The 12,038-nt window shown below is 38.2% G+C and overlaps 1 protein-coding gene across 8 annotated transcripts in view; it reads right to left on the bottom strand.

Annotated features, from left to right (window-relative positions):
- Positions 1-1,528: 1,528 nt before the first annotated feature.
- The window catches only part of CABIN1 (calcineurin binding protein 1), a 202,353-nt gene continuing 191,843 nt past the window's right edge, over positions 1,529-12,038 (bottom strand). For all 8 annotated transcript variants that reach the window (XM_019539123.1, XM_019539126.1, XM_019539124.1 and 5 more), the window contains exons 35-37: positions 5,860-6,012; positions 3,598-3,824; positions 1,529-2,844 (exon numbers count right to left, since the gene is read on the bottom strand). In XM_019539123.1, the coding sequence (XP_019394668.1) occupies positions 2,701-2,844; positions 3,598-3,824; positions 5,860-6,012 (524 nt within the window). In that variant the 3' untranslated portion in view covers positions 1,529-2,700. The remainder of the gene's footprint in view (positions 2,845-3,597; positions 3,825-5,859; positions 6,013-12,038) is intronic.

The following is a 12,038-nucleotide window of genomic DNA, read 5'->3' as shown; positions in this document are numbered from 1 at the left end:
CCCCAGAGCTTTCCATGCAGGATAAATGCATATATTACATAGCACTCTAGACACAAAGCTTTCACTGAAAAAACAGACCTGCAATGTTCAACTTACTTTACTGACTAAAAAAGCCTCTCTCTGTTGCATCCTGTTATGTGTACAAAAATTAAACTGCTATCTTAGTTGAGGAATGGGAGCACAATTCAGACATTTTAGAAAATGCTGGAAGAATGCCATAAATAACTACTACTCCTCATCAGGAATCCAGCAGCAAAATAGAAGGTAAATAATATTTTGTCAATGCCAAATTAAAATAATTTAAAAAGGTAGGTCAACCTTTAATTTATGCAAGAAAAATCATATCCCAGAACTTAAGACAAAGAGAGAGAAACTGATTTTACTAAAGATATGAAATATATAATCATAAGGAATAGAATGAACACAGAAAAAAAAAATCAAATATCTTGGTCTTTCTGCAATATTGCTAGGCACATGGCAGATGCACGGGCCCAAGAATTCACAGCTTTTTTACCTCAGCTTATCTGTAACTTTTAGAATGTATATTGGCCAAAGGCCTATGTAGCTTGCTCTATTTGCATGAATGAATACTGGACAGACTTGCATCATCTATGGAAGTTTGCCCCTGAAGTCCATTTTATTCACCATTTTCCATTTGTTGTGATAAAATGTTTCTTGTTCTTCTTAGGTGATCTGCACTACCATCAAAAAATGCATACAAACCACAATATATTAAAATAAATAAATAAAAGCCATCCCATCACATTTAAGGGCTAGAAAACATAGCATACTGTACATTAGGTTAATGAAAATGGGGGCCAAATTAGTGAGCAAGACAACACAGAACACTTGTTCACACATTTCTGGTCTTATCCTGACCAGTCTTCCTGTGTAAAATCCTTTCAGTCATTTTTCTACTTCTGTGATCTGGACCAGGTTCCATCAGCCCTTGGTAGTAACGAACAAATCTACCAGCTTCCTGGCTGTACTCTGTTCAACTTTTAAGTTCAACAGCAAACAGTCGGAGTAGCAAAATGGGCCCAAGACAATGCTTGCATTTGAACTGATATAAAAAAGTGATATTTGCATTTCACTTTTCGTCATGGGCCCATCTCTGTTCAGGAACCATGTTCAGGAACAAAAAACCCTCTTCCTCCTACAGAGAAAAAGTGATTGCTTTTGTACTGTACATATTTCTGCTTTATATAGTTAAAATTCTTTCCACAAATCTTGGCCATCATGGTAGCCTGAACTTTCCCTGATATTACTCACTGGTGTTCAAAGATTAACTTACAGAGAAGGCGTGAAGGAAGTTCAAGACAGCTGGCAAAGCAGAGGTCTCTGAGACTGCATGTTTGACAACACTGTCTGAAATGACTCAGTTTTTGAGGAGATGAGAAAACAAGCCTGGATTTCTGCTAATTCTTTTAGAAACAAGATGAAGGTTTGTTTGTTTTTGCCTTGCATCTTCATTGCCTTTTCTAGAAGTAGTAGGATGGAGAGACATGCAACCCTTTTAAGCCAGCACTTAACAGAGGCAACAGTTAGTATGTTTCAACTTTATTAAAAAAAAAAAAGTTTATTCAAAGCTTTGCACTGGACAAAAAACACCTCCCCCCAAAACAGAGAAATTCAACATCGCAAGCTCTATGCATTTTATATATGCAGCTTTTTTTTGCATGTTTGCATTCATTATTTTACAAAGTTAACATTCAGTAGAAAAAGTTGCTGTTTGTTACCATTATTTTCCCATATAAATAACTGTGAGCAATCCCTCTGCAGATAGATAAAAAACACCTTTTTGTGTCATTCTGTAAAAAACAGACATTACTGAAATGGTACTGAAATCCGTAACATCCCCCAACACCACCATAAAAATGTCATTTAACTCTCTGCCCAAAATGCTTGTCCAAGGCATTAGAGAAGAGGCCATAAGACATTGCTGGAAAGTTTATCTTCTGTTCAAGCCAACAATCTGGTAAATTATCTTTTGTCAGGCTTAACAAGAGTGAAATGAGCACATGATGGAGGCCAAACTGCCCACACTAGAAACCTGATTTCCTGGTTAGCTGTCACAGCCAAGTTTGGATGTCCTGTGATTGGGCCAGAAAGCTGAAACATTCATCCACTTTCCCTCCAGAAGGCATAGAAAATTCTTGATGCCATGATAAACTTCTGCTGGCTCAGCAACTTCCTCCCAATCCACTCACTTTAACTGGAAGTGGTAGAAATGTTGAGCAGTGGATAGCTCATGACATACATCTAGAGACCAGATTTCAAATTCCCTGGAGGAAAAATTAACAAGGGGAAAATGCTACAAAGACAGCTAGAGAAAAGTGAAAGTCCCTGTGGAAGAGCCACTGTGTTGGCTCCCAAGGACATGGTTTGGAGAAGTAGAAGTAGAGAGGCAAGTTGCAGCTTACAACACTGCTGTTTTCTGGAGTTTAAGGGTGACAATGTGGTCCAGATGAGCTTACTGGCTGGAAATCAATCATTCTTTCTGTCAAGCACCATGATAAAAAGAATGGTGAGGATTTTGAAGGCAATACCGGAGGCGGTGGTGGCAATGAAGATAATGGAGGTGAAGGATACAATGCTGATGAAAATTAAAAGGAACGTTATGCCAACAGTAAGATGGCAGTAATGCTGGCAACAAGAAGGCTGCTTATATGGTTGGCGCTGGCGATGACCACAATTCATTCATATGTCCATATAGTCATCATCTTCATCAGTGTCACTCTCCAGTGAAGACTCTTGACTTGAGGTCTCTAAGATCTCCAAAGCTGGCTGACAAAGGCTTTCCTTCTTTACATTTGCTGCAGACTGAGCAGACAAAATAGCGGACTGATCACCCCCGCCACAAAAAGAGAGAGAGAGAGAGAGAGAGAGAGAGAGAGAGATTGCTGAATATTTAGGAAAAACTGATCAGAGGGTTCAAAATCAACTATCTGGTCCTCAGCATTCAGAAGTCCTCTTATTTGTATAACATTCATGCAAATTTGTGTTCCATTATACCTTTCACTAAGCTTCCCTATAGCCAGCACTTATTACTCTACAGCAGGGGTTCTCAATCCCAGGGCCATGGCGGGTTGGCTAACTGTCTGCAGTATGGTTGGCTGCCAGCTGTGGCTCCTTCGGCAGGGCCATGGTAGTGCAGGGTTTGACCCACCCCACCACCTGGGGGATGGCGTTATTCTTACCTGTTTTCTAGCCAGAAATTCTGGCCACGGTTGGCTATGACTGCTGGGCTGCAGTTTGCTGGGCTGTGGCATAAAAACTTTGGGAAGCCCTGCTCTAGAGCAAGATGGTTCAGAAGAGATGTTCTATTCCCCCTATGACTATTTTGTTCTGTTGCTTTCCAGGAATCTTAGTAGTCCTGCAAAAACTACAAACTCCTCAAGGCACCAGGACTGTGACAGCTGTATGCTCACTCCCAACCAACTTCTTTTTGTGCAATTCTTATAAGGGAACCTAGGATTTTATATCCTGTCATGAGCTGAGGTCTGAAGTCATTGTTCCAGTAACATAAGTTCTGCCTCCTTTAACAGAAAATTAAGTTAAACATCAACACTTTAAAAAATTTAGTTCTAAAATTACCTTTAATTTTTGTTTGGTTTCTTCAGAGATGCTGCCCTTTGGAGAAAGGAGGGTGGGAGTTGGTGGAGTGACAGTGATCTCAGGTGGAAATTTGGTAATGGATGAAGGAATGAAAAGCTTTGGCATGTTGGGCAGAATGCGGGTTTTTACTCGGGTGCTGTCTGCCTTGTTCTGCTGGCTTCCCAAGGACTGTGAACTGGAGCTGAGTTCCAGCTTGGAACTGGAGGCTGAGGGAAAAAGGATCAGGAATAAAATTTTAGGGATTATCCAAGTTTACATATACCACAGGGTAGGAAACCACAGTAATTTGGTATACGGCTTGCTGAAAAGATCCTTTTGCTAAATACACCAATTTTCTTATCAAGGCTCAGAAACAGAAGTAACAAGGGGAGAGTGGTAGGAGAGCAAGCAAGTAGTGACATTTCCAGGAGGCCAACAGCTCCAACTTTCTATGGCAAATAGGTCATTTGACAGTGCAATCTTGTCTCGGATATACCTGTGGAATGCTGCTGCAACAATTAATTTCTTAGCCTATAGTTTTGACCTGGTCACCCTTCTTTGTAATTGTCTACTGGTTCCACCTTCACTATTACTGAGAATATAATATACGTGCCTTCATGTTCCAGCCTCTTCACATCTTCTCTCTACCCAACAGGTTATACCTTATTCACTGTCAAGGTGCTGACTCCCATTTTCAGTCAACCCACAATACCAAACTCTGTTATTCACAGGTTTAACTATCTATCTAACAAACCCTGAACTTTCTTCCGCATTGTCACTTGCAGGTAGCTCTTATTATCTTCTTTCAAATCCTTCCTTAAAACTGTTTCTTGATGCCTACAAAAAATATCCAACAGGTTTCCAGCACTGCTGATCAAGCTGACCATTCTATTCCATAGTCTCTGTGTACTCCAATGCCTGGCGGTCCATCTGCTGTTTCTTGGTCTTATACTTAAATTGTAAGCTTTTTAAGAAATGGATGGCATTTTTGTTCTATGTTTGAACAGGACGTAGCACAATGAGGGCCTGATCCATAATTAGGACTAAGCACAATACAAGTAAATAATAATTCTGCAATACTGAACTGTACAAGAAGTCATCTCTAGCTGTCACTGTATAGAACCATAACTAATGCCCTGCCCCCCTGCCAAAAAAATCAAGTTATATAAAGTAGCTGCACCCTGCCAGCCTTTCTAAGACGACAACAAAGAGGGATGTTTCCATCTTCTCTTCAAGCTTAATGCTTACAGTTTTAGACACTTCTAAGAGGCTGGGCTGAAACCTATGTGCTCTTAATACAACAGAACACAAAAACTGACATTCTGGGTCACACGCCAGGTCCTATTAAGGCATATTGCCATATTTCCAAGTTGGTGAACCACTTCACAGAAACATGTCAAAAATACTGCAGTAGGTAGATGCAAGGTAATTTAAGTCCTAGGTAGGCTTCAGCTTTATTTGTACTGTTGCAACACCTAGAAGCCCTGGATAAAGGGCCTTGTGGGCTAAGTAACATACAAATACAAAACAAGATGACACCTTACTCCAATCCACAGTAGCTAACAATCGGTTTAAGCCCTGCAACCAAGGCTTTACATTTCTTCCAAAACTCTTTTTTTCAAGGCATTAACTGTTAAAACTCAGGATCTTCTTGTTTACCATATAAAAGTGTCCTCTCTGAAGCTTAGTGAAAACATTTTTACCACCTAGTTAACTCCAGCAATATGCTTAAGTAGAGCCATGGAAAAAAAATGCTAACAAGTTACTCATTTTGTTTTCAAATATATCTGGGACAAAGAAAGAATCCCCTATTAGTGGAAGGCCTAAGTGCGCACTTATAACTGCTCTGAAGAAGGAATGCTGCAGACCTTAGTTGACCTCGGTAAACTTTTTTTTTTTTTTTTTTTTTAAAAGTAAATCTTTAAAAGAGCAAAAACTACACAGAGCAAGAGCCAGGTACTACAGTGTTTTTTTTGTTTGGCTATGCTGCTATGGATATTTAGTATGCGAGTCATATACCAAACAGAATTATTATTGAGGGACTATGAGGCACTTCTCCAGGAAGCTGAGATACTGCCATGAATGCTTGTAAACTCTGGAACAATTGACTAAAAGGCAGAGAGAAAGCTGGGAAAAAAAATATCACATACTACAGCACAGTGCCTACAGATGAATGTGTTGCCCATTAAACTAACAGTTTCAGCACTGAAACTTGTACATAGATTTTTTTTGAGCTTCTAGAGGATCATGAAGCATTCTTACCCTGGGTACAGACATGTCCTGAACTTGTGCTGGTCACGGATTCTGCTTGCCAGCAAGCAGGTTCAGATGATGGAGCAACTGTAGCCATTTTCATTTGTTGGCAAAGTCGAGACTCTTGCTGCTGAAATCCAAGCCCTTCCAGCTCTTCTTCCTCTTCATTAACAAAAAGGAAAAAAAACCCAAGTCACAGATTAGAGACATTTTGATCCATTTTGCAACTCATTTCTTTTATGTATTTCTCACAACTGATGGGCATTTACATCATTGACCTACCTATGCATTTAAACTGAAATGTAACTAACTGAAATAAAAAACAGGCAATTTAAAGTCATTTCAATGCCTGGTGGCATCAACCTAAACTCTAATTTCCTTGAAGCATTTTATGAAATTGGATAAAACATTCTGACACAAAATCTATTTCTTTTCTTTTTTTTAATTAATGATGTAAAAAGTCACAAGGATATGCCAAGTATAAATGTCTGAACGTATGCAATTGACCATGAACTTCCAGATATGTGGAAGCAGGTACAGTCTTCATAAGCACCATCACACAATGCCAAACAAGAATAAATTTATTGGTACTGTACAGAACTACAGTTCTGATCCAAGATATCAGCATTTGGATTATGGGCAAATAACAGAAATTTCTATATAGGTATGTACTGTATTACAAATGGTCTTTAAAAGTGAGCACCAAGAAACAACAGCAAATTTGGTTTGGCGTAACTAACTCTGAGACAAAAGTGTGTTCAGCCTTCAGTGGCAAGCCTACATAAGTTTGCTAATGCATTTTTTAAATTCTGAAATTTCCGCATTCTGACATACGAGTTTAAATGTTTACAACTCAGATCTTCATGCTGTGTTTGTACACTCTTTCTTAGTTCACTTTCCGTTAGAAAAATATTTTATTAAATGCTCTATTAAACAGTTGCCTTCCACACAGAGCTGCAAGTTGTATCCGAGGTACAAATTTTTACTGACAAAAAAAAAATCCTAATGATCCCAAAGATGTTCTGGAAAGTGTAGGCTGAAACAGGCCTGAAACAACTGTAATCTTTTTTCGATTCACTATTTAATAATAAAGCTTACTGCAAGTGTTATCTTGATTATCTGACCAACTTCCTAAAAAAAGAATATTTATCACAATTTCTCCCAACCTAAAAAAATGACTTCTCTTGAAATGATGAAAAACATTTTTCCATCTGCACCTGATACAATCAAGACTTGATGATTTGTCATACAGATATCTCACTGTCTGATTTCTGCTTTTCCACCAGAATTTTGAAAACAGTATGTGTTATGGATGAACAACTTGACAACTCTATTAAAAGGAACAAATGGTCCAGCATTCTTTTCCTCTTGTCCAACACTGTAAGGCCTCACATGGATTTGTGTCCAGTCTTGGACAAAGCACTTCAAGGAATATGAGGAAAGAGTTGGAGAGAATCCAGGGCGAAAACAAGAAAAGTGATTTGGAGGCCTAGAAAACACCACACGAGAAAAGGCTGGAAGAGCTAGGAATATTTAAGCATGGGAAAGAGAAGACTAAAGTGGCGGGGGGGATGGCGTAGGGATTCGAAAAAAGTCTTTAGACAAAGAGTTGTTATGTATAGACCCATGATTTGATATTGTCTGCATCTACAGCGGACACAAGTAGTAATGATCTTAAATGGCAACAAGGGAGATTCATAAAGTTCTTCCTAAAATCTCATCTATGATGGTGGCTACACACTGGAACAAACAAATTACTAGAGAAAGGTTGGGGAATTTCCATAATTACAAGTTTAAGTGCATATTAGAAAGATGCTCGACTTGAATGGCTTAGATAAAGGATCTTCTTATTTTAGGCAAGGGCTTGATCTCCTGGGGTCCCTTCCAGCCCTATGCAATTATGATGCTACACGTTAGAGAAATATAAATTACTAAAACTTCTTAACTGGATTCCCTCTAAACAAGCAAGCTGTAAATCCTGTAATCTATATTAAATTGCACCCTAGGAAGAGTTTGAAAGTGGTTGGTTGCTGAGCCATAGTAGGGGCTTAAATATTTCAGTAACCAATTTAAAGTTTACCATTCATTTACATTAAGACTTATGATTTGAATTATTGCTTAATGATAAAATAAGTATACCTTTTACACTGATGTTTTTTGGTGTGATTATAAGGTGCATCACTGCTTGAACTGATTTGCTCCGTTTTGATTCTGAGTACGTTATATCATGTGACCCCATTGATTGGTTCTTCTAAGCAATCAAAGCCTAGCCTAATGCTGCAAGCTTGATGTACAGCTGCTACGTTTTATCTTCAGTAATCAGCAGATCCACACACATCACTGCTTTCTTTGCTTTTGATTTTATTAGTCTTGCAGATTCATTTCATAGAACAATGCAGTTTTTATTTGAATGAAAATTAGATGCGTCAGGTTCTTTCACTTTTAAAGGAAAACAGGTGAGAAGACATACTTCTGAATTTTTATTCCTATGCTTCTGGAAACAGTATTTGTTAATGTAAAATTGTACCGAAAGCCCCTGCCTATCAAAATGAAGAGGCATGGTCAGGTTAATCAATCAGTAATTCTACTCCCAGAGGCGTTAAGTGTGTAGTGATTGAATTCTGCCCCGGATTAGCTCAAACTCTTAATCTGCCTGCGATTTTTATGCTATGGTCATTTGAGATCCACATGCTTTTTTCAGTTCAAAAACTGGGTTTATGAAAAAAAGGTTAAAATTTTCTCTTAAAGTTACCCTGTGGTCCCAGCACATCCAGGGTTAGTCATAAATTTATCTTATCAATTTCCCTACCTGAACTTGTACTAGCTGATATTTTATTTAATATAAAGTACTTAAGTCTTTAAATCTTTTTTCTTTACACAGACAGAAAAAGCAAGACAGGATAAACAGAGAGCCACACATTCATACAAAGTTAAATTTTATACTATTTGTCAAAAAAGTAGATTTCAGAAGGAAATATCCTGATATGTCGTGTTTGTGGAATTACAGTCTAGATGACCATCATGTCCTAGTTCTGTTAATAAAAACTTTCCCCAGGGAGGCAAAAACCGTACTAACTCATAAGCCACAAAATTCTGCATCAGCCCAACAGCACAAGGAAACAGGCACAGCACATTCTGAATGTGGTCAGAAGCTCATCTTTTAGTCTTGGACAGCCACATCTTTCTATATTGCATAGCACTCATATCAGTCTCATACATTTTCAAATGTTAGCATCACAAACCTTGCTGAAAAATAAAGTCAGTTTCTGAAGACATTAATGAGATGCACCAGCTGCTCATCTCCAGGCAGAAGATGGGACAGGGTACTTTAAAGATTTATTTAGCACTCAAAACCTAAAGTGTAACTCACAGACGTTAAGCACAAAAGGAAAATAGATTTGCAATGCAAAAAAATGTTAATATTTAGACTGAAAAGTTCATCTCTATTTGAGCAAAATGGAGCCGAATATAAAAAAAATTAGCTCCCCTCCCCTTCCCAACAACTCTCTAATATGCATAACATAATATACATAATAGAAAGAGGCACATCATACCTTTCAACATCTCCCTGCTTTAGTGAGGAAGAAACAAGCTGAAAACAATTCAATGCAACAACTACTCCAGCTTTCCTCTCCAACCTCTTTCCACTTGTTGCCAGGGTAACCAGTGTTTGCAGATGCCTATAGCGGGCGCCTGAGTTCATGACTTCATCATAGTTAATATTCTCTCTCACTGTCTCTCTTTATGCAGGGAATACATTAGATACATACACCACACATTGTACACATATAGATTATACAATTCCTGTGAGTATTTTTCTACAAATATCACAAGTTACTTTGCTATTTGTCATGTATACAATGGAAAAAAATAGATTCCCCCCACCTCCATTTCACTGATGTACAGAAGTTTAAAAAACAGTGGAACTGTAAGTAATAAACCCATGCTCTTTGTGCTGAGTACTCTCTCATTTGATTTGTTTGTGCTGTGCATTATGTCACTTGATTTCCTTGCACTGTCAGGTATTGAAACACCAGCATTATCATGTTAATTAAATGTGTTAATCGGAATTAAACACACAACTTCAGTCATTTACAAAAACCGACAAATGCTAACTGAAGAGGGAAAAAAAAGGATAGTATGACTAGCACCTTAAACACATGCCTTCCAGCTGCTGAAGGTGGCAACTAGATGTGGTAATATGCACAAAGGCAGATTAAAAAGACTTAAAGAGCAGAAGCATCTCATCCTAGGAAAGACTGACAAGCCAAACTCTTAACAGAAACCTAAGAAACTAAAAACACTGTACTTTAAAAAAATAGAAAAAAAGGGAAGACCTGGAAATTGAAATGTCCAGCAGCTTCAATTTGTTAAACAGGCAATCCAAAAGAAAAAGAAACACTAGACATATTGTCAAAGGAAATTTAATACTACAACATAAAAGTTGTGTAACACTTCAAAATATTTTAGAAACAGCAATGACTCAATTTTGCAACTCTTAATTATTAAGTACTTATACCATTTGTCCCAGTGATTTCAATTAGTTACTTGAATAGAAGTGTTATTCTGCACAAGCCATAATCAAAAGAAATGTGAAGCATTAATCAATTCACCATGAAAGGTAGGCAAGTATTTCTGGGTGTCTATAGACATGCTCTGACACGTTCCAATTGGAACCTGTCACAGCAGACTTGATCAATTGGATCTGTTCCACATTCTCATCAAAATGTGCCAGTGTAGCCTCATCATCACACCTCTTAAGCCCACCCCACTTTTCAAAATGGCTGCAAGAACACTTTAACTAAAGTGTAAGGTTTAGTTAAAGTGCCCCCTGTCCATTTTGAAATGCAAGGGCTTAATGAATGTGATAGTGAGCTGTTTTAAATTAGAGCAGCTGGCTGGGAACTCTTCTAACTAACCCCCCCACCCAAATATGTGTACTGGCAGCCACTGTCCCTACTTTTTTGATGGAGACTGACACGGGGCCAAATCTGTTCTCTGCTACATGGGAATAAGCAGAACAACAGAAATATTGTGTCTGTTAAAACTTTGAGCTCTTATTTTACATATTTTTGAAAAATAAAGCATGGTAATAATTCACTCCCCAGGATTTAAAAAAACAACCACCAATTAAAGTGGTTTGTTAATTCATAGTGGTCTCTGTCTGTTACAATGACCGATTTAGTAGGTGCAAATAAGTTTGAGAAAAATTGGATCATATTGGAGTACAAGAAGAACTTTTCTTTTCAACTCTCAGCAATGAAAGCAGCCATTTTAACAACATCTCCTGTGCTTAACTGGCCTCTGGTAAAGGAAGAATGAAACATCAGAGAAGGGAATGACATAACTTTGCTAGACAGCTGTTAAATAAAAAACTTATAGGCAATAGATTACAAATGAAAAGGAGGAGGTCTTTTAAACTAATCTTAGCCACAGATTAAATCCCCTCAAAGGATACTGGGGACATCAAGAGGTTGTACTGTGCATTAGGGGAAAAACTAATTTAACTTGGTGTACTTCCAACAGGTGATCAGGAGAAGAAAGAGAACATGTTTGATGATGTGATCAGCTAGTGCTGTCAAGTGTGCATGGCAGGAGGCAATCAAGAAATCCTTCATAAAACAGGGGAAAAAAAAAACTCCACTGACATTCATTCAGCAGTAAGAGTTCTCATAGACATGGATTACAATGGAAGAGACCAGGGAATCGAGAATACGAGAAGTGAGAATACCAAAGCCAACCCCCATGGAAGTGACTGCAACAAGGAGTAGAGAGAATCAACCTGTTTTACTGCTACTGGAACTAAATTGCATCTAGGACAATAAAAACTGACCCTGGAATCTACAACAATCAGCAAAAGAGATAGACCGCCGTACTATGAACAACCCACATTTTTTTTTTTTTTTTTTAAGGCTCTAATTACCACAAAAAACAAGTATACTCAGGAGTTTTAGAAGCTGTAAATATATAAATCAATGTGCACAACTCAAAACCCAGTAACCGATCATCAGATCTGGATGGCAGAAGGAACTGGGTGTGACCATGGCTATTCAGAGAACTAGAAGCAGTGAAGAGTTATGGTGAACATGTTAACATACTGCATAGCACACAGCAAGGCAAATGCCCTCAGTGGAACATGATATTATAGACTTAGTGAGTTCTTTGAAGTACTTCCCACTCTGTCATCT

Source organism: Crocodylus porosus, unplaced genomic scaffold (genome assembly GCF_001723895.1).
Source record: "Crocodylus porosus isolate Cpor-Errol unplaced genomic scaffold, CroPor_comp1, whole genome shotgun sequence".
NCBI classification, from domain to species: Eukaryota; Metazoa; Chordata; order Crocodylia; family Crocodylidae; genus Crocodylus; species Crocodylus porosus.
The sequence above is the reverse complement of the archived record's forward strand: the minus strand, read 5'-3'. Positions and strand labels throughout refer to the sequence as shown.